Here is a 23,098-nt window from a genome sequence, read left to right as displayed (position 1 = left end):
AAAACTCCCGCCTATTCTCTAAAGTTGTAGAAGATTCTCGAGTGTAAGAATCAACAATATGTCTGTACGTAAACGCCATCCTTAGCGTCAGTATTATTAAGTATACTGAAATTTCGAGAAACTCTCCACTCGCCTATAAATATAACCAACGTGTATCAACTGTGTTTATCAATCTTGTTGGCAAATATGATAAATTGGAGATATATCAGCATTTATTTAACTACTAAATCTAAATTACAATTTAACTCAGTTTAGGCTATTTGAAATTGCAATACGTAACAGTACCCTTAAAATACCAAAGATAAGATAAACAATTCAAGCAAGAAACAGGTAAAGTAAACATTTTATTTAGTTAGTGAACAAGAAAAGATGAAATGGGCAGTAACTGCCTAGGTCAGAGTGATATTTTTGTGTTTGTCCACCAAGACTCTCCCCAAGTGTCACGCTGTACTAGTACTAGGCAATTGCTGTCCATTTTACCTTTGTTTGTTAATTATGAATACTCTGCCCTAATAATTTTAATTGGTATTTGCTGTTTTTTATGAAGCAATGAATAAACATTAAGTTTGTTATTTAAGCACAAAGCTACACAAAGCTTTACTGTGTCTACTCAGTTTTCAGAATTATAAGCCTTTAGACTTACATCAGAAACATTGGAATGGGATGATGGGTAAGCCTTTAGAACCAAAATGTAAGTAACATAAAATATGGATCTTTTCTGTTTCATGCACCTCATTCAAGTAGAAAGAAATATATACTTTTGAATGTAGTTTTTAATACTGATTTTAGAAATATAAATTAAAATTTGGAGAAATTTGGTGCATGAAACAGAAAACCTCCTAAAATATATTGGAATTGGAAGTCAATGTGTTTTATCATAACTTTTCTTCTTAACATACCCAGTACATTAGTCCCGTCTTTGTAAGCGAGCTCTCTCTCCTGGAAGGACTGCGTAATATTTTCAACGACAGTCATGTTAGTCACGTTCACGTCAGGCCGTACAAAGCTAGGCTTAGCCTTTGCCTTACGATATGTTGTCTCAACCTGTTGGAAGCAGGCCTGAAGAAGATTTTCGGGAAACATGTTTCTAAAATAAACAAAAAATAGAATTAGTTAATCGTATTAACCTGCAAAATATATTTTTCTATTCTAGAAGCATGACAAAAAAAACAGAGCCTAAGAAAAACTGATAATATGCAAAATACAAACCCAAAAGTCAAGCAGAACAATAAGTGAAACCCTATTTAATCCCAACTGTTTCTATAATTTATTTATTTTTTAATTGATCCAATTATCTGTGACTGACGGTATCTCCTATAGTATATACATGCATCATTAAAAGATTGACCATCTGCAACTGACGGTATCCCCTACAATATATACATGCATCATTATAGGACTGACCATCTGCAACTGACCGTATCCCCTACAATATATACATGCATCATTAAAAGATTGACCATCTGCAACTGACCGTATCCCCTACAATATATACATGCATCATTAAAGGATTGACCATCTGCAACTGACGGTATCCCCTACAATATATACATGCATCATTATAGGACTGACCATCTGCAACTGACGGTATCCCCTACAATATATACATGCATCATTATAGGACTGACCATCTGCAACTGACGGTATCTCCTACAATATATACATGTGTCATTATAGGACTGACCATCTGCAATTGACCGTATCCCCTACAATATATACATGCATCATTAAAGGACTGATCATCTGCAACTGACGGTATCTCCTATAGTATATACATGCATCATTATAGGACTGACTAAAATAAATTGAAATGGGCGAAATCTTACCATCACACGTGTTGTGAAAATATCTGTTATTGTTAAGTTACAATCACGCTGACCACTCATCTTTTGACCGCACTAAACAGTTTATTGGATAATAATGACAATTTTACGTTCCTGGCATAAAAATAATGCAATAACGACATAAATGAACATCGTGTTTTAAAACCACTCATCAGAATTTATAAAATGAATATAATAAATTTAAATATTAGTCGGACAACAAGACCAAAAACAAAATGTTTTGTGCATTAAAGTCAGGCATATAAAACTGAGGTGCGAACTATTACATAGTGGAGATAGTAAAAGGAGAAGTGTCTACTAAAGTAAAGTGCTCTGTCTACCTCGCATATGAACGGAATTAGAATTTAAAACTTATTAGGGGCAAATAAGGTCACTCAAGCCCACAGCTCTTTACATTTAAAATTACGATTTTTTTTATCTGTAGCCAATAGCATGTTAAGCACCGTTTTATTTAACTGTAATTTTTGTCTTCTTTTTTCTGAAGGCATAAAAGCCCTAATGATTCATAATATTACACTTCATTGCACTAAAAATGATACAAAAGAGTTTCGTAGATTTAAATCACACAAGGCAACTCCCAATACACAACTCCCTCCCCTTCTCAAATAAAATGTCACGAACCTAGCATCGTATTCTGTGTTATACGGACTATACCCCGAATAGGTGCGATATTGTATCGGTTGTCTTAGTTTTAAACTTGTAATAAATCTTGAGGGAAACTGAAGGTTGACAAATTGGTGCTAAAATGTAATAATACTTTCTTTGGGATCAAAAATCATTTCTTTCAACAAATTTAAAGAAATTTGTTATAATTTCATTTTAGTATCGGTACTCATGAATGCTCAAATTTAGAGTACTAGACTTATATTGTTCTCCTAAAGTAGTAAATATACACACATGTTAATATCTTAAATTTACAGTCTAGGTTTTTACTCTTATAATCATTGTATCATGACGTAAATGAATAGTAACAATAAGTATGCTCATACCTTATGAGGTCCAAGAAAGCGTCCAAAGTATAGACATTCTTATCCTCAGAATCGGTTTCGATTTCTTTTTTGATGGATGGGTCACCAGGATGGATAGCTATCACTAGAATGATTCCTAGCATTGCAGCCAACATGGTAGTGGTAAAGTAGTAGCAAAGAGCCCTAGAACCCATCCTTCCACTAGACATCGGATCCAGCTGAGCGAGGCCTAAAGATAAGTCAACCACTTCGTATAGTTGCCATAACCCAAAACTTAAACGTTTAGGCAAGGAGAATACCAGAAGAGGTTAAGCACATGTACCTAGGTTGCTTATCTTGTCTATTTTATAATTTTAGTGAAAGTTATGCGTATTATATAATATATTGGGTTTCATATATTCAATGGTTATAAGTATTAGTTTAAAGATCATGTATATTATAGATACGCGTATATCAGTCTGAACAAATATTTGGTGGTTGAATGTATCGGCCTGGCTATCATATGATGGATGATTAAGCGTATATTTTATATTTGCTATATGTATTTTGTGGTTACATGTACCAGTCAGGCTATAATATATATTAAACGGTTACATATATTTGTTTCACAGGAAGATTTGTTTTTGTTATGAGTGTTATATATTTAGTGGTTGCTCATTCCATTCCCAGTGTCATAAATTAGATAGTTACATGTACTATTTGTGATTGTTATATAGTTGATGAATAATCCTGACTGCCATGTTATCAGTCTAACAACTTCGCACATGGTGGCTAAATGTGTAAAATCACTAACATATTTTTGTGTTTACATTTATAAATCTACTTATATACCCATCATAAACATAACCTCCATATGTTTTGTTGGTTGGATATATTTTACTGTTTTATGTATGCATTCTTTTTTTTTTTACTGACTTGCGCATTTGTATTTATTCCTATTGAAAACTGTGATATATCAAGTTGTAAAATAATTGAATTGACTTCTTGTTTTTGAATTTCGCGCAAGGGCTATCTGCGCTAGCCGTCCCTAATTTAGCATTGTAAGACTACCCATCACCACCCACCGCCAACTCTTGGGCTACTCTTTTACCAATGAATAGTGGGATTGCCCGTCACATTATAACGCTCCCACTGCTGAAAGGTCGAGTATGTTTGGTGTGACAGGGATTTGAACCCGCGACCCTCAGGTTGCGAGTCGAGTGGTTTAACCACCTGGCCATGCCGGGCCAATGAATTGACTTCTTAAAAAGTATAATTTAAGATGAAAGTATTCTTGTACAGTTTTGGAAATATCCTATTTTTACATAATTAAAATATGTCTTTCTATTCAGATATATTTTCATTTCAATAAGAATGTTTTTTTTTTCTACTTTCTTTGTAAAATTAAGCTCTCCGATGCTCATAAATATACCTAGTTTTGTTTGTGTCTGGCATTTACACTCTAAAATACAACCTGTTACTGGTACAGTATTTTTGTCCTAAGTAACAAATAAATTTTATAAACTTGGAATTTTAATAAACATCTGAATTAGTACAGTAATATTTTTAGAAATTAAAAGAAAGTTTAGGTTAGGTATTAGCAGTATTTCAGTTTTTGTGGCTGTTTCTACATAACACTAAAAATGCTAGACTTCTAATTGAAAATCGCGCTTTATTTTGAATTCTCTAAATTTAATATGCAAATATTTAAGAAGAAGTTCAAATAGGTATACTATATATGTGTATCTCTTTATATGCTCCAAATTGTTGTAAGTTCTCACAGAAGATAATACAATTACCACCTCCACTTACAATAAGTTTATAGAAGATCAAATGATACAAAGGCCTTAAAAATGAATTGCGAGGAAGGGAGGAACAAAAAATGAACAGAATAAAAAATACATACTATATGCTTCAAGATTTAACCCGTTCCAACTGAGTTTAAACTTAAATTTCTGGTTTCTAAGAATCCAGTTGTTTAAAACATTCACTGCCAACAGTGGTATTAATAATAACTACCGTAGTGCTAATCATGCTTTTCTTTATTTTTTACTGAACCCAGGTGTTTAATAGTTATAACTATGTAACTGTGCTATGTTTAATTAGATTGAAGTCACTTGTAACATGCAAGGTAGATAGAAATACCCATAGATCAATTGCAGGAGAAATGTAAATATAGATAGGTGTGAGAAGTTGCACATAAGAATTCAAAGTGACTTACAACGCTAGGAACCGGGTTTCGATACCCATGGTACGCAGAGTACAGGTAGCCCATTGTGCAGCTTTATAATTAATTACAAACAAACAAAATTAAGGACCATTTGATTTTCAGTATCACACCGACACTGAGACCGCATGCTGCAGAATTTCTACATTTTTATTACACAAACGACGTGTGTACATTAATTATATATATTTATTTTTTTCTGGAAATATTATACAGGAATTAGACTCGTTGTTTAAATGTTTCACGCATTGTGTTTCTACTACCTGGTCCCCAGTGGTAAGTTTACATCTTTGCATCACTAAAATCCGAGGTTCGATTCCACTTGGTGGAAAGAACGCAAATAATCTGAAGAGTAGCTTTGTACTAAAACAAACAAAAGTACTTACCTGATATCATGGAGGATATTATCAGTGGCAGAATCAGCATCTTCAACATCCTCATCAGGATATCACCGGGAAAAGAAACAAGCATGATAGCATCTTCACCATATTCGCCGAATCTGGCCAGAAAACCAATGGAAATACCCAAAAACACGCCGAGCACTGTCAAAACTAGAAGCAGGTTCGTCTTGATCCATTCACAAAACTAGAAAAATAATGGATTCTTACTTATCGGCCATAAATATCATATTAACATAACCAAGTAACAGGAAGTGCGGGAAAGATATAAAATATATTATCTCTAACACTAGCTCAGAAGTCCATCTTCTGAAATTTTGTTAAAGAAAAAGATGTATGTTCTTCATCAGGAATTCAATTAATTATGTTTTAAATTAGTTGTGTACTGAGTCCCTGACTATTATATCGTTAATGGTTATCATTACATTATCCATTATATATTTGGTACCTGATTATATGTAAGTCTGGCTATCGTAGCAGTCAAACTTAACTGTCGTCTTTGGTGAAGCATACCGTGCAATAAAAATTCTGTATGATTAATATCATACCTTTTGCTGTATTGTGACTGAATTTAGGACTATTAAGTCCTGTGGAGATCCTATTCATGTTATAATTGATCATATACGGTGATTAAGACAATCATTCACGTTAACGGTATTTCTGCACTATTTTAATACGTGTGTTCGAAATTATAATTTCGTTACTGTGTTGTGACTTAATTGGGCCCTATTGTGTCTTGTAGATGTCAAATCTGGTGATTAATAGAATCGACTGACAGTGCTAGAGAAGTGGTTAGGGAAGTATGATATTATTTACCCGGCCCTTTGACCACGGTCACTGAATGTTATTGGCCTGTAGTGAAACAAATGATTGACCAACCAACACTAAAACATACCAGAACTTCTAACAAGGTGTTTGATAGTTAGTAATTTAAAAAAGAAGGTATAAAATAGGTGGGCTGAATCAAAATTCTCCTGTGAGGGACGTTACTATAACTTCTTTAATTTTTTTGTGTGACTTCCTCAAAATGTACTTTTTGTAGGATCATTAGTTTTAACTGTGCATAACATTCGGACAAGGGACCATTTGGTTCTCAAAGGCTGTTTTGGTCACATCCAACATTGAGAAAAGTAAGATTTTATGTTTAAACGCACCGTTTATTTTTCAGAAAATTGTCAATTCCCCACAAACTCTCGTAAAGTGCTTACGTCCCATGTTATCAACGGCAATCACTCTATTAATAAGCAAATAAAAAAAACTGCCTTACTTGTTACTTAAACAATAACATTGAAAGTACTCATGGAAAAAATAGATCCTCTAAAACACATTTATCATAAAAAAAACAGATCCTCTAAAACACATTTATAATAAAAAGTCACGGAAGAGAAGAGTAATTAAGTTCAATAATGAATTTTTAAATCTAAAATAAAAATTAAATTTTTTATCAAACATAATAAATTATTGTTAAAATTTCATGCTTTTAAATCAACTTCTAGCTCGAGTGATTTCACGCAATATATTTTTAATCATATAAATTAATGTGGAATATAACTGCTTTAAACGTTAAATTTGTTTGTTTGTCTTTTTGTTATGCACAAAGCTACACAAGGGCTATCTGTGCTCTGCCCACCACGGGTGTCGAAACCCGGTTTCTAGCGTTGTAAGTCCGCAGACATACCGTTGCGCCACTGGGGGGTTTTAAACGTTAAAGCCAACCTGCCAAAAAGAAATCGTCTACATATCTTTAACTGAAATGTATTGTGTCATTTATCCGATGTAAAACTGTTAATAAAGTAGGCTTAGAAACCAATTCTCTAATAACAGTATATCAATCTGTACTTTGAAAACAACAAGAATCTTGTTAACATTCAATCTATAACATCATACCAATGTCTATTCAGAAACCAGTTGGTATTTTAACATTTAGTCCAATACAATAATAATACCAGCCTTCATTGTAAAATCAACTGGCATACTGTTAACGTATAGGTAACACATGAATAACAGCATACCAATTTATATTCTGAAATTTGCTGGTAGTTTTTAACATTGAGTCTAACTGAATAGAATCCGTGCCTGCTACAGGTTAGTCTAGTACGGTAGTTTTCAAACTTTACGAAGCCATGAAACCTCAACCCTTAACCCACTCTTAAAGCCTAGCTTAGATGAAAGTAACCAAGTTCGTAACAGTATTGTTAATACAATTGTGAAGAAACGTACAAAAATATTATGCTGAATATCAACTAACTCGCGATTTTTGAAAATAAATTTGATCCCTGACGGGTTAACACTCAATAGTTGAAAGAAAATACAACAAAAGTCATTATCTGCTATATGTATGGAGTACCCCTGATGACCTTTCGCAGAACCCCGGAGTTTCATGGAACCATAGGTTGTAATTATTGTGCTAGAGCTTGACCAGTCAATCTACTGTAAAGTTCCCCACGTAGTTCAACGGTAAGCTTGAGCGTTTATAACGCTAAAATCCATTGTTCGATTACTGTGGTTAGCACAATGCAGATAGCTACTGAGTAGCTTTGCGCTTAGAACAAAAACTCTAAAGTGAACTAATAGATTGTTAATGTTCACTGTAACTTAACAATAATAGCGTATAATTGTACAAGTCAGCTGTTGTTCATATTTATTAACATTATTGAAACAAATTCTATATATTGTTATACGAAAAAAAACTGTTTTGACACTGAATAAAATCAACTGTCTCTAATTCTTCACACGGGCGATTATTAAGCTGTAAGTTTGATATTTTTTGTGCTTTACTCCATAAAACTTATGAATGATGTGAAACAAACGTTTTTCACAAACATTGAAAACACTTACTGATAGATGTTTTCAGAAGCGTTGCCAGATATCTAAAAGATTCAGGGCTTTGGCCCATAGGCGAGGGAATTTCCGGCGTTTCAGTATGATATCGATCATGATTTTCAATTCTGAATTTTCAAGACACCAACTAAGGATTTGGGGCGTTATCAAATAGAATGGGGGAACGGGCCCCGTGTTCCAGTGCCTAGTGAAACCTCTGATTTTTGAATCACACAGCTACAGCTTATTTTAAGGAATACCAATCATAATGTTGTATTTTACGTTCATTTTGGGACAGTCTACTATATAAAGACAAAAAGTTGTCTGTCAGTCGAGATATCGGCCATTGCGGTACAGATCGACACACAACTTGCACGAAACGATAGCGCTTTCTGCCGCGACTAGCAAGTTTGTCTTTTTTTTTTAATTCTTCCAGTCATATATATATAAAACAGACGATTGGCTACTTTGGGCATGTAATTAGATTTGAGGATAGGTTGGTAGAGACCGTGATGAGTAATAAAATCGAATCGGGTATATGCGCACCCCACGCTTTGTATTGCTGGTGCACAAATATCATAATCAATGGCTGAAATTTCCCATTAACCTTGCTTGGTTGTCAAGGAGACACACTGATGCAACATCACCAAGTTTTGTCCAATCGGAACCCTCAGCTACAACTCTATAATAACCCGTATGTTTTACTCGCAGCACATCTCAATTTTGAAAATGCCCAAATTAAAAGACACTTCTTCAGCTCAGCAGGCTGACAAAGCCAAAACTAGTAAGGCAGTCCAAAGAGAAGAGTCAGAAATTCATAATATAATTCACTGCCTTTACCATCACAATTAATAATTTACAGGGTAATGCAGTTGAACAAATTGGAATATGTCTTTAAGAATCCGTTTTTCACATGTTTCAATATATAAGGATTTACCAAGAAGAACATTTGAACATAACTTAAAAATATACAGAAGTCAAAATGGTAATCAAGCAATAATTAAAGGAGATGACCAAATATACATAAAAAATGTTGTTTTCGTGAAGTACCAGAAATAGTATAGTCATTCTCCATACATATATTGTTATTAGATTATAATTAATTTTTAGAAAACATGTTCATAAAACATTTATTTAGATATATTTTTGAGAAAGACAAATTAATCTTTTCTTCCCGTCATACAACGGGCCTTCAGCTTGTCATAAGTAAAAAAATAGAACTTTTATTGTCGGAAGGTATTTAAATCATACAACTTCAGCATTCTTATTGCAGTAACAATCATATCATTGTATTCCATGTTAATTTTGGCATAATCGTAAAGTAAAACAAACTTTTCCCGCAGAAACATTTGAATAAGAAAGTTTTAGTGATTTGTGTGTGTGTGATTTTTAATAATTAAGACAATTCAAGATCAGAAACTAAAATCAGGAACCTACTATAATTACCTGAACTATCTTCTGTTATTTAAACTTCTTTCTTTAACAATTTGTTATAAGATCTTAGTTATTTGTAGTAATATTAGGCTTGCATGTATCTATTTTTAGGGCTAATAAATTACTCTTGTAACTTGTTTGTAAAGTCTATTGTCTAACAAGCTACACTACACCTTACGTTTTACGAAAGAGGCTCGCAAGCATGTATGTTTCAAAAACAGGTTTATCGTTATTATTATTTAAGTATACTTTTGAAAACCTAGTATATTGTTTAATATTATCCAAGCTTTACAGCGTACGAAACAATAGCATGTGTTATAAATATTGCTTGTTTAAGTTTAACACCTTTACGTTAAGAACAATATATCCTCAGAACTTGTCGCATGAAAGACTTAAAACCTATTATTTATTTCTCTACTGTAAGGGCTGGCTAATAAACCTTGATATTCGGGCTAAACACCGATTTACTGTCAAAGATAGGTCAGAAGAGTCAAGTTTAATGCACCAATAACACAAGGAGAACGGTTTCGTCTCATGTTTGATTAGTAATGACTCTACAAGAAAGACCAACATTCTCACAACGGGTTTAAAGACAAAGATATCCAATACAAAAGAAATTCACTATGCATACATGATCCGCAGCTTAAAGCTTGTTTGGACTACTTTATGAGATCAGTGAACAAGCAATTCCGATGATTAAAATGTTCTACGGGGACGTTAAGCTGTTTGTTTTTCCAACAAGATATGCACAAAAGAATTAGCACTCTACCAATCACGTGTAAAGTTACAAACCCATTGATTCTTTGGTATTAGGTTGCACTATTATACATACCCAGTTTAATTCTAAGTGTTAAACATATAGCCTTTAGGGAAATGATAACTAAGATACACAACGCACCATTTTATTTCTCTTCTTTTTTAGATAGTGAATGTATGATAAAATTATTGATAAGAGAAAAGTTATTAAAGCAAAGTTAGTAGTGGATCCAGAAATGTGACTGAACACTTTTTGATTACATAACAAAGTAAATATTCGTAACTGTAAAAAGAAAAAAACATGTTACTTAAGAATCACTTAGTTATTAAAATGGAGACATTATCCATTAAAATATTAGTGTTATGATTTTATCAAACGAAGAATAGGTTGGATCATTTGAAATTTATTTAATCTAAAAAATCTATAACATACAAATTTTGCAATATCATATCAAACGCAAAACCCTATCTCAGGCAGATAAAAATTAACTATTTGAAAAGTAGAAAGTCTAAACACACAAGTACTATGCTGTGACTTAGTCCAAATGCTAAAGAATAGCATACGTAAACTTAGGAATTATATATATATATATTCTCGTTGAAAGTGTGCTGGGAATCACAAAATAATGTCCCTAGTGGCTCAGCGGTAATTCTGAAAGATTAGAACGCAAGGAAATTTGTTTTGATACCCGTGATGGGCACAACACAGATAGTCTATTGTGTAGCTTTGTGCTTAGCCAAGAAGAATTAAATACTGATACTTTTGGAAACGAAGTTTTTTATGTAAGTATGTTAAAAACAACCCACAAAAATAAAAACTATCATCTATACTGTAATTCACATTTTCCATTCTAAGTCCACCCAAAAAACAACGTAACAGTCGTTAAGGCTTTCTAAGGAAGATTTATATCCAGAAGATAAAGAAATGAACACTCTTCAAAAGCGCTCAAACTGTTGGTGTATCTTCTCATTTCATGGAAATATCTCGTTGAAAAATGAATACTTAATATGTTCTAAAGATCTTACAGAAATTCCGTGGTGATATACAACAAAAATGAATAATTCAAATTACGTTGGGATATATGTCATAACAATAATAAAATATATATTTAATTATTTATGTATATGAGTAGCAGTGATGGCAATAAAGTCTTCAAATTATATGAGAGAATAGGACTCACTAGTTCTTTAAGAAGAGCTCAGACAACTCATTTGCGCTAAATATAGCAGCAGTATAAAAATACATTGAAGTTACCATGTTTCCTGTATCTCTTCGTGGTTCTCTTGTTGCAAATGTCTTGGAGTGTTGTCAGAAAATATAAGTTCAGAACTTGTATTCAAAAAGAAGTTTTTATACCTATTATTAGCTTATATACCATACGCCTTGACTACAAACCTTGATAATCCTGTTTCCACTATTTAACACTAGCAAGATGAACCAATGTTGGTGTAAGTAAAGGAATTACATTAATAACTAAAGAGTACTTGATACTTTTTTCTAACACTCCTCGGTTAATGAGCAATAAGCTTGAGAGTATTGAACGGTAAAATTCTGGGCTCGTTCCCTGCGGTGGCTACAGCTTAGCTAGCCCAGTGTATAGCTTTTTCTATTAAAAACAAAAAACAAACATTCTAACACTCATGTATTTTTTCTAGAAACAAAAACTTTAATTCAGGAACGTGAATTTTACTTTTGACTTTATTTTGTCCATCATAGCTTACACGTAATGAGAGAATATTAATTTTCATAGCAATAGTTCATTAGAATGCATACACATACAATTAAGGTTTGTTTCTTATCAATTTGAACAATAAACACTCTTGTGATAAACGTTGTTATAATTTTATTCAACAGTGTAGCTAAGTTTTAAAACCAAGAAAACAAAAACAATGTTGCAAAAGGTCTTACTTTTTTACCACAGGAACTCCGTGACTCAGTCATTCGGATTATGTTGGAGTCATGCAGCATTGGAGTTTTTGCATTTATCTCGGGGGATCTCTGTTCCGCCATGATGGTGAATTCTCCAGATGAATTAAGAAATTTGGTCGACTACTTCACGGCTTCTTTGTAGGAATGACAGAATTAAATAATTAGCAGAAAGTCAAATCTGAAATATTATTTAGAAAGATTTACATATCCTATTACCAGTTTGTTTTTAACAACTTACACTTATTATTTACCATTTAGTGTAACTGTTCGCAGCGAAACTTTGTTTAAGACAGTATTAAACTAAGCACAGTTCCGCTGTGAAATAATTAGCTAAAAATAATAGCTAAGGAAGAACCATACTTCGGGGGTCATTTGTAGTTCAATAGTTACTATGATCTCATTGTGCTATGTTTTAGAAGAACAAAACGATGGTTTTAGGTAAAAGAGATGTCCTTTGCAACAAACTGACAGCTAAAATTCAGGATTAAGAGAGAAGAATTTTATGTGTTACATTTACAACAGAACATTACCTGTTTGTTTGATGTTAACTCAGTGAAACGTACCGCATTAACTCATTTTCTCTTAACCCAGAATGTTTGCTGTACTTAACTTTCAAAGTGAGTTTTTAAAACATGAAGGCCTAAATGCTAAAACATTTTTAAATGCAACCGTTTTTTATATCTTCGAAGCATATGACTGATACTGTTTATATGGTACAAAATATTTGTGGAGGAAAATTCACAACAAATATCGTACTTATCGTGTTTCCAGCCTATTGTTTCGTTATGAATGTGACTAGTTTGTTCATTTACACAAAGACACATGTTAGTGAACAGCAAGATGATTGTCGAAACAAAATTTCATCCTCTCCATTACAACACTTTAAAATCAGAACTTTGTTGCCTTTCATTAGCCTTAAGGAACATATCAAATAATTGAATTAAATATTTTAAATCAATATGGAATTACGATACAAGATAAACAAAGTTTGTGAATAGCATACTAAACACGGTTCTAACAAAAACTTGAGGCTCTTACTAGTGTTACGCTCATCATTTATAAAATAAAAGGGATTTGTTAATGTTCAGATAAAGGGATTTGTTAATGTTTTGTGAGATTACTAATATCGGAAAAAGGAGGCTGTAAGCGCACAAGATAAAATTCCTAATCTTAGTAATTTTTAGTATATAGACTATTCGTTTAGTTTTGTAAAACTCACACTACACCAATCTCCAATTTAAACAAAGTTGAGACATTCCTATAATTTGCTTTTGCGGAAGATTGAATATTTAAAGTTATTTCTAAAATTTAACCTCTGTACTTTTCGTCGGTGTCAGTTAATCCTATTTAACTTTATGATACTCTGTTTCTTTAAAGAATGTGACTAAACACGAAAGGATTGACATTGTTTTATTGTAATATAACATTAAACACAACAATTGTTACAAAAAGCGTATTTAACAAAAAAAAAACCTTCTGCCTTTTTTTTCAGATGAAAGAGGATTAACTGGGCTTCAGTAAAACTCTTACAAATATCTTGACAGTAATTTTGATTTAATCAGGGGCGCTCAGAAACTGTTCCTCTTCACTCCGCTCGCGAAATTAAGAATTATTCCAAGTCTTACCGTTTCTAGAAAATATGTTTTATATAAAACACTAAAGATTTCACAGCACTAAGTAGTGTCTAAAAATAAATACATTCCGTGACTTTACCAAACCAGAATAATCCAGTCGTTATATTTCATAGTTCTTCGATTGCTTGAATAATGCCTGAACGCATTGTACCTTAAAATTCACGAAACCGGAAAATTAGATGTCGCTGTGAATTGTAAGTGGGTTTCGCCGAAAGAAAAAACGAGATGAGCTATCGCCACGTTTCAAAATATTCCACGGCAGGTTAAATGGGGGACGTAATAAGCGTCGGTTACATCTCTGTAATGTTTACATTGAATACACATGTTTGACAGTGTTTCTCTTCTTCCTGTAAGTGCTATCGCTTCAACAACATGTTACACCAAACATCCGGAAATTAGATCGCACGACGAGAAACATGATAAGAAAGAAGCGGGTTCCTAGTGAACCAATCGGAGAGCAGTAGAATGCAACAATTAGATTAAAAGTTATCGACTAATGGTATCAGTCATGTTTAATATTATTTTGGAACATATACTTTTTATTCTGTTTAGTGCAAAATAAATTTGTGAAATGTTTGCATTACTTTCGAAAAATTGGAAAAAGACCTAAATATTGGGTTTCTTAGTTTCATTAGAGATGAGAAAATATAATTCCAATAATCTTGAGTATGTTTAATTCTATCTAAATGTATATGTCAGGCTAAAAGTGAAACGTTATATATAATTCTTCAATAACAACAGTTAGATAAGAAATGTAGATTTTTTTTTCTCAAAGTGTTTTAATTTCATCTTGTTTCTCAGGATGCAGACTATGTGGTTTTAAAAGAGTAAAATAGCTTTGTGAAATCATTCTAACTAGAAGGACCACTCCAAGTAACAAAATAGTAAAACCAACAAACACGTATAGATTGATTGCGTAAAAAAAAAGCTCTAAAGGTCTCTCAACATGCAGTCTTTTGTGCATGTAGCGCCACACAATTGAAACTGCTGGGAGTTTCGACAATCATTTAAACTTAGCTCTCAAAATAATGCTAATATTTGTCCTCCTACACCACATGGAGAAGCTTCTGCCCTGGAAATGTGGATATTATAATAAAATAAGTCCACCTAAAGCTAATCAAACTTTTATCACAATCTATTTTCATCCTATATGCTATATACAAATTCATGCTATATGCTTACAATTATATGTTCAAAATATATCATTTGCCAAGGATTTGAAAATATAAGAAGACTTAAGCTTCTCAGCATCAAAATTGAGAATTATATTTTAATAATCGTAACATTTCCTCATTTTATTTTTGATTCAGACACAGATCAACGACCAATTAACTCCTTTAAAATTAATTAAACTCCACATTTCTTGCTAGGAGACTGTAATATTTGGCTGCTAATGCAACATCTGTTTAAATTCCAGATTATGATTTGCTATCTAGACACTATAAGCAGAGGAAAACAGACCATATAAATATATATATATGAGCATCAATGATGACGTCAGTGACAGACATTTTTTTATTATGGTAACTGTGAAACGAATCTAAAACCCACAAGTATTAAACTTTTTACTCCTTCATCTGACTCGTCCCCATTCACACAACAAACATCGATTTACTGTGGAAAAAAAAGGGAATATGAGTTAATGAAAAAAAAATGATTAAAGTGGCATCTAATGTCTTTTCGGATATATACTTCTATTACTAACACATTATGAATCCTTAAAATCGTGTTGTTACCCATTATACTTAAGAGCATTATTAACTGGTCCATTTTTTCAACTGACAGTTTATAATGCTTGATAATTCGAAATTACAAATATAAAATAATCTTATAAATAGTATACAAATAATTTGGAAACAACAATATAGGTACATTTTCATCAATAAACAAGAGGGAATCCTCAATAGCCACGGCACTTGAAATTCATTTAGGCAGGATTAAAGTACATTATTGTATGAGACCTTTGTTTCCTTTTTATTAGCTATATTATTAGCTACGATATTAGCTATATAATTATAGCTATAATTATAGCTATAATTATATAGCTATATAATTAGCCACCAATTATGAGCTAAAAGTGTGTACTTGAAAAGAAAAAAGAAACTCAGAGCCATTATATGCTGCAGCTAAAAAAAATCAGTCTTTCAAACAATAAATACCGCTTTTGATTTTCTGATGGGGGTGCTTTACTAGGTTGTTACCAATAAAGGTTTTGAGTCGAGTTGTTAAGAGAGAGACTTTCAAACAATTTATGTAGCTTTTGATTAATTGGTAATATTTTAACCAATTTTAGTAATTCTTTCAAACAATTAATATTGCATCTGTTGATCTAAAAATGTTGTACTAGATTGTTAACAGCAAAACGGGTCAGTTGAATCAATAAAATTTTGTAACAACTACTGTAGCTTTTGATTGTTCATCATCATGCTTTACTGTCGTAAAATTTGAAGCAAGTTAAAGAAGAAACTTTCAAAGTACTTAGTCGCTAGATACCATGTATTACTACAGTTTGGTTAGCACAACCTATAAATTGATGTAAATGAAAATTATAACGATTCACACAGCATCTGAACTGTTCACAGCATATCTAACAGTCTCATTAACAGAGATCTTTCAGAAGCTAATGTAATATCTTGTGTATTTGCAGAGAACTTTGAACAACTTATGCAATATTAACAGAAAATTTTAATCACGTAATGTAATCTCTGCTATGTCACGGATAACTTTAATCAAGTAGTGTAATTTCTGGTATATTTCAGAAAACTTTAATCACGTAATGTAATCTCTGCTATGTCACAGATAACTCTAATCAACTAATGCAATCTCTGGTATTTTAACAGAGAATTTTAATAAAGTAACGTAATCGCCGGTATATTATAAAGAACTTTGATCAAGTAATGTAATATCTGGTTAGCTAATAGCATGATTTATTGCAGTTTTTATCAGCAGAACATTTAACTTGATTTCAATGGAAATTTCACCAATAATTAAAGTATTACTATCGTTTTAATTGAACACAACCATTAAAAATTATGAATCAAATAAATATGGATGTGGAACAACTATGGTTGTTTTGTTAAAGAGATAATATACAATAATGTTAGCAGCAGAGGTTGTTAATCGATAAAATCTATTTAAACGTTTTAAAATATAGTACATGGAGATTTAGCTTTTTTAATCAATACAATGCACCCAAGTATTTGTTGAAAAATGGAATAAATTAACGGACTAAACAATATGTTTGGTACTAAGTTTAAAAACATTACACTTTATTCCAGTCTCTCAGACAAATAAATTCAAACCTATTATATAAGTAATAATATTAATAACTAGACACAAAATAAAGCATTAGAAGTTATTAATTCAGCCATTATAATGAAAGTTTCGTGGAACTGATGAACAATCGTATTATATGTATTTTATGGAAACATCCTCCATCCAAAATATATCAAGATTTTAAAATCTAATTGAACAATGACAGTAGAAAGATCAAGATGTCAATAACTTAAGGCAAGTTAAAGGAACTACAAAGGATACATATATGACAATAAAAGCATGCTCCAAGCATCTAATGAAAATGTGAGGATGCTATAGAAAACTTCAGCAACATGTAACCACAAGAAGACGTGAGGATGCAATATAAAAATTCAACAGATTTTGACCAAAGAATGGTGTGAAAATGCAACAAAATGTAGCTACTCTCAAATTTGACCATAAAAATACAGAGTAATTATTTCAATAGACTGACTTAAATTATTGTTTCTTTACTATATACAGTTAATTCTGGGAGTATGGAATATATTCCAAAGGCAAATCTTTGCAAAATCGCACGTCGTTCTTTGTGAGCTAAATTTACCGAAAGGTGTGTTTAAAAAGAATGGCTTGAATTATGTTTTTACAAAACTAAATTGAACCATTGTTCCTGCTTTTGATAGTTTTCAAATTTGACCACCTCTAGAATAACACTACGAAAATTGATGGTATAGAAATTTTTTCTTTAGTTTGTGGATATGAACACAATTTAGAAACACGTGGAAATATCACTTTAGTATATTTTATTAATCTTTTGTAACGAGAAAATATTGTTAACTCTTAACCTCGTATTCTGAGTTTTACAGAAGCTGAAGATAGAATATGGAAAGCAATTTCAACAACACTTCAAACTTCGTCCACTAAGTAGAAGCCGATAAATGTTATGATGGATGTAAGGATGTCAGTGATGCCTGTGGTCTGTTCATAAAATTCCATCTTTTTGTGCACTAAATCGTAAAGCTCAATTTCGAATAAAAATCATATGTTACATGCTGGAAAATTTATAAACGAAATTTACAAAAGTACCGTTGACATAATTATGAATCCTAAAGTAATATATTTAAACAATAATTAAGATCATGAGAGGCGTAATTGAATTGAGAATTTGTATACCCACTTGTATAACTCTTATAGTTGCGGTTAGATGGCAGTGTGATAAGTAGTTTTCGCCTCTTCAGGTATTGCATTAGGTAACAAAAACAAAGAATCTCTACAGTCAACTATTTTAATAAGCAACTGTACAAATCGCAAATAATACCTTGGTGTGAACAGTCACAAAATAACACGTAACCCTTGATATTTCAATATGACATTTTTTAATGAAATAAGGGCGTCAGCGGATTATTCATTCTGCAGTAGCTGTTAATACAATTATTTTGCTGTTTAGTTTCTCAAGACGGCTATCTAAACAATTACTTTTAAATTCAAAGACACACCAAGAACCAACATCGATATATATATATATATAAGATGATGTATATACTCCAATATTTCGGGGCTGAAATGACATCAGTTCCTTACATGTTTTATATTCTACATGCAACCTTACTATCTAAAAAAATACACTACAACTTTGTTGTAGAATTAAACTGTAAACTCTGTGACTAACTCGAACCACATAATGAATATTAACTCTAAAGTAACTATATTTAAGAAACAAATATTTACAGCTTTATGTAAAATAAAGATTTTCATCGGCGTCTTATCTACATTTTATAACAACAATCACCAAAATTTGTTAAACATCTAATGAAAATAAATCCAACACTTCATCAAATATTAATCAGATAAATGTAACTTTTCACAATACTGAAACACTAATTTGGTATTTTATATAATGAAAACGAGTACTTTTTGTGATTAGTAATCAAATGGTCTCTAATCATGAAGTACTCTGAAGTTAAGGTAGCACTGACTTTTAAAACTGGGCAAATTTACATGCTGAGAAAACACTTTAAGCACTTCTTATAACCTTCAAGTTGAACACAAAACAAAAGTATGATGTCACAATTTCTGAAAGTTTTTGTTAAAACTATGAGGATGGTCTCAAAGATCATGTGTATCAATTTTCACATGTTGTTATCATTCCTAAGTAAAGTTATAGTTTTAAAACAGTTTGTTTGCCGCATCAATTATACATATGATGTACATGACTGAAAGTGTACTTTCAGAGATTGCGCAATCATACTTTTGTTTTGTGCTTAACTTGAAGGTTATAAGAAGTGTTTAACAGCGCTTCCTTAGCTTGTACATTTGTCCAGTCTTAAGGGGCAGTATTACCTCAACCATCCCATTCTATGCTTTTAACTTTTTAAATCCTTATAACTCATCTATTCTATTCTATGATCTTTCCCCAAAAAACTGTTTTAACGCAACGTTTCTTTCTACGGTCTCTCACTAAAAAACTATTTTAACTCATCTGTTTCAGTCTATGATCATTCACCGACCAATTGTTTTAACCCATCTGTTTCATTCTACGATCATTCACCGACAGATTGTTTTAACCCATCTGTTTCATTCTACGATCATTCACCGACAGATTGTTTAACTCATCTGTTTCATTCTACGATCATTCACCGACATATTGTTTTAAACTCATCTGTTCCATTCTACGATCATTCACCGACAGATTGTTTAACTCATCTGTTCCATTCTATGATCGTTCACCGACAGATTGTTTTAACTCATCTGTTCCATTCTATGATAATTCACAGACAGATTGTTTTAACTCATCTGTTCCATTCTATGATAATTCACCGACAGATTGTTTTAACCCATCTGTTTCATTCTACGATCATTCACCGACATATTGTTTTAAACTCATCTGTTTCATGCCACTTCTTTACCACGATGTCTACAGCTTTTTCCATAAGTACAGTTGAGACAGAAAGTAGTTATCCTCTTTATTTTATGTTTTTAAATCAACAAGAGTATCTGAACTTATCACTTTCATATTGAAATCTTTAGCTATAAAACTAATTGAAGTTTCTAGTTTTATCTTACTCTCCTTACTCACCAAGCTGTTTGAAATTATTTGTTTCATTCAATATTATAGACATCACACTTTATAAGTTATATGCTTCATTCCATGCTCTTTAATCATCAAAATGTTTGAAGTTACCTGCTATTTTCTGTGTTATTTAACTACTGAAATATCTGCAATTACCTGATTTTTTCTGTGTTTATTAGCTACTGAAATGTCTGAAGTTACTTGTTTCTTTCCATGCTCTTAAGCCACTAAACTGTCTGAACTTACCTGCTTTTTTCTGTGTTTCTTAATTATTGAAATGTACGAAGTTATCTGCTTCTATCCATGTTCTCTTTAACTACTGAACTGTCTGAAGGTAGCTGTTTCTTTCTGTATTCTTTAACTACTGAACTGCCTCAAGTTATCCAATACTATCTGTATTCTTTAACCATGAACTGTATGAAACTACCGTTTTCTTTCTGTGCACTTCATCTCCCTGATGTTATATCTTCATGTGATTTTCTTTAACAAACAAACTTTCTTCATTTTATGCTATCCAACCACCAAGCTGTCTCAAGTAAAGTTATCTATTTCATTATATTCCATTTTAACGGCTATACTGTCTGAGGTGTTGTTACCTTCTCTCCAATGCATCCAATAAACTATCTGATTTAATTTTTTCATCACATGTTCTCTAAAAGTCAAACTCTTGAAGTTATTTACTTAATAACAACAGAAACTCCACCGGTACCTACTGGCGAGCTACGCAGTCTACTTACTTAATAACAACAAAAACTCCACCGATACCTACTGGCGAGCTACGCAGTCTACTTACTTAATAACAACAAAAACTCCACCGGTACCTACTGGCGAGCTACGCAGCCTACTTACTTAATAACAACAAAAACTCCACCGATACCTACTGGCGAGCTACGCAGTCTACTTACTTAATAACAACAAAAACTCCACCGATACCTACTGGCGAGCTACGCAGTCTACTTACTTAATAACAACAAAAACTCCACCGGTACCTACTGGCGAGCTACGCAGTCTATTTACTTAATAACAACAAAAACTCCACAGGTACCTACTGGCGAGCAACGTAGTATATTTACTTTTTATTGTTCTGTAACGCGAGTAAATATTTTATCAGTTTATTAAGATTAATATGGTCAATTAGCGTAGGTAATTAACTAAAATATAGAAAAATTATTCCTATAACTTTTTGTAAACAATGGGCTTTCTTTTGTCTAAGAGGACGGGAAAAAAGTTTTTCTTTTCAAATTTCAACTTACTACACGTACATCTACAAATAATACTAAAAAAAAACACTATTTGTCAAACCTTTTTTTAGCATATTCAGTTTCAAAATATAGGGGCAACGACTATCATAAGTACGCTTTAAAAGAAGACAAACAGAACCACTAATTGATGTTTACACGGCTAACACTCGGCACTAGGAAACATCAACGATGAATATGAATATCAACATAACATATGGTAACTTTTTTACTCGAAAGCCCATGCACTGCTTTATTATAAGGTCGAAATTAAATGATAGAATATTTAGAAAACTATGATTTGGACAGTTTCGAAAACAGAACACGAAGGTAAAACACAATGTGTATTATATGTTGTAAAAAGTGCTCGTAAATTTTCTTTACATTTTTTATACATAAAAAGCTTGGGCTCTATGGTTTGTTAGTATACTATATCGTGAACCTTAACGATCAGCACATTTAAAAAATCAAACTTTTATTGTATAACGCTTTAACTTGAAGTACTTCTTACATGTGTGTAACAAACGTTATTTCATTAAGACTGCAAACAAGCATGTAACACCATCTTAAAATGTAGAACACAGTGAAAATGTTTCAAATTTGTATTTTATATAAACCTACAAATAAGACATCTTCTGCGAAGTAGCTTTCTTGGCTTCTAAAAAAACTTTGTTTATTACTAAAATTATAGTCATAGAAGTCTCAATTATTCAATGTTGACGGATTCGCACGTGCTACACACAAGTCGACATAACCTATATTGACGAGTGTTTGTAAAATCATTTATCGGATATTTTATAGTTTTAAATCAACTATTTGTGAGCCGAACAGTTTAATAACCTTACAAGTTTATGCTTTTAAGCTATAGAATGAGCAAATAAAAAGCTATACTTTACAAACTAATTTAATTTTAATAATACTTTTACTTAAACGAAGTTTTACCTTAATTCTCCTTGAGTTTTTATGACATAAAATCTTCACAGAAACGGATTGGGTTCACTTATTGTTGTTGATGGATAGGTTTTCGAATAACGTAGCTGAGACAAATTTATACTTTTTGAATATTTTCTCACAAGTTCCTACTCTCTCATAGAAACCACAGCCCAATCTCTCACCACCAGTAACCGCGTTTCTTCTCTAAGATGGACGCAACTGAATAACGTCGGTTACAGCTCCCAGAACTAAACGAGTCACGTGATTTCCTCGTTCCCTACAAAACGCGCTAACCTCACCATGATGGTTAGCTGCTTGCTTCTCATACTTCATGTGGCATGACTCGCTATTAAAATCAGAAACGTATATCACTTCAAATGACAATAAATATAACGAAATATATATATATTAAAATGTTCAAGTTCAGGTTACACACAGAGAACATTTAATAAAACGTTTACTGTAAGCTCTAATCTGTTGTAGTTAGAGAAAAAGTGTCTTCATTAAAATATGTTTGTATGAATAAACATAAGTAAACCTATGCTTTACTGCTTGTGCCTTCAATATTTTATATTATTATTAATATTTATTGCACTAATTATTTTATCGGATATC

At 32.1% G+C, this 23,098-nt stretch overlaps 1 protein-coding gene across 4 annotated transcripts in view; it reads right to left on the bottom strand.

The window, feature by feature from the left end:
- The window catches only part of LOC106460484 (excitatory amino acid transporter 2-like), a 42,705-nt gene extending 20,025 nt beyond the window's left edge, over positions 1-22,680 (bottom strand). The window contains exons 1-5 of one of the 4 annotated variants that reach the window (XM_013920185.2): positions 22,493-22,680; positions 12,336-12,490; positions 5,405-5,603; positions 2,834-3,041; positions 900-1,087 (exon numbers count right to left, since the gene is read on the bottom strand). In XM_013920185.2, coding sequence (XP_013775639.1) covers positions 900-1,087; positions 2,834-3,041; positions 5,405-5,603; positions 12,336-12,437 — 697 coding nt within the window. In that variant the 5' untranslated portion in view covers positions 12,438-12,490; positions 22,493-22,680. Of the gene's footprint in view, positions 1-899; positions 1,088-2,833; positions 3,042-5,404; positions 5,604-8,254; positions 8,331-12,335; positions 12,491-21,049; positions 21,123-21,273; positions 21,297-22,492 lie in introns of those variants that run through there. The other 3 variants (XM_022387227.1, XM_022387226.1, XM_022387228.1) reach the window with 3 other exon arrangements.
- Positions 22,681-23,098: the final 418 nt, after the last annotated feature.

Source organism: Limulus polyphemus, unplaced genomic scaffold (assembly GCF_000517525.1).
Source record: "Limulus polyphemus unplaced genomic scaffold, Limulus_polyphemus-2.1.2 Scaffold779, whole genome shotgun sequence".
NCBI classification, from domain to species: domain Eukaryota; kingdom Metazoa; phylum Arthropoda; class Merostomata; order Xiphosura; family Limulidae; genus Limulus; species Limulus polyphemus.
The sequence above is the reverse complement of the archived record's forward strand: the minus strand, read 5'-3'. Positions and strand labels throughout refer to the sequence as shown.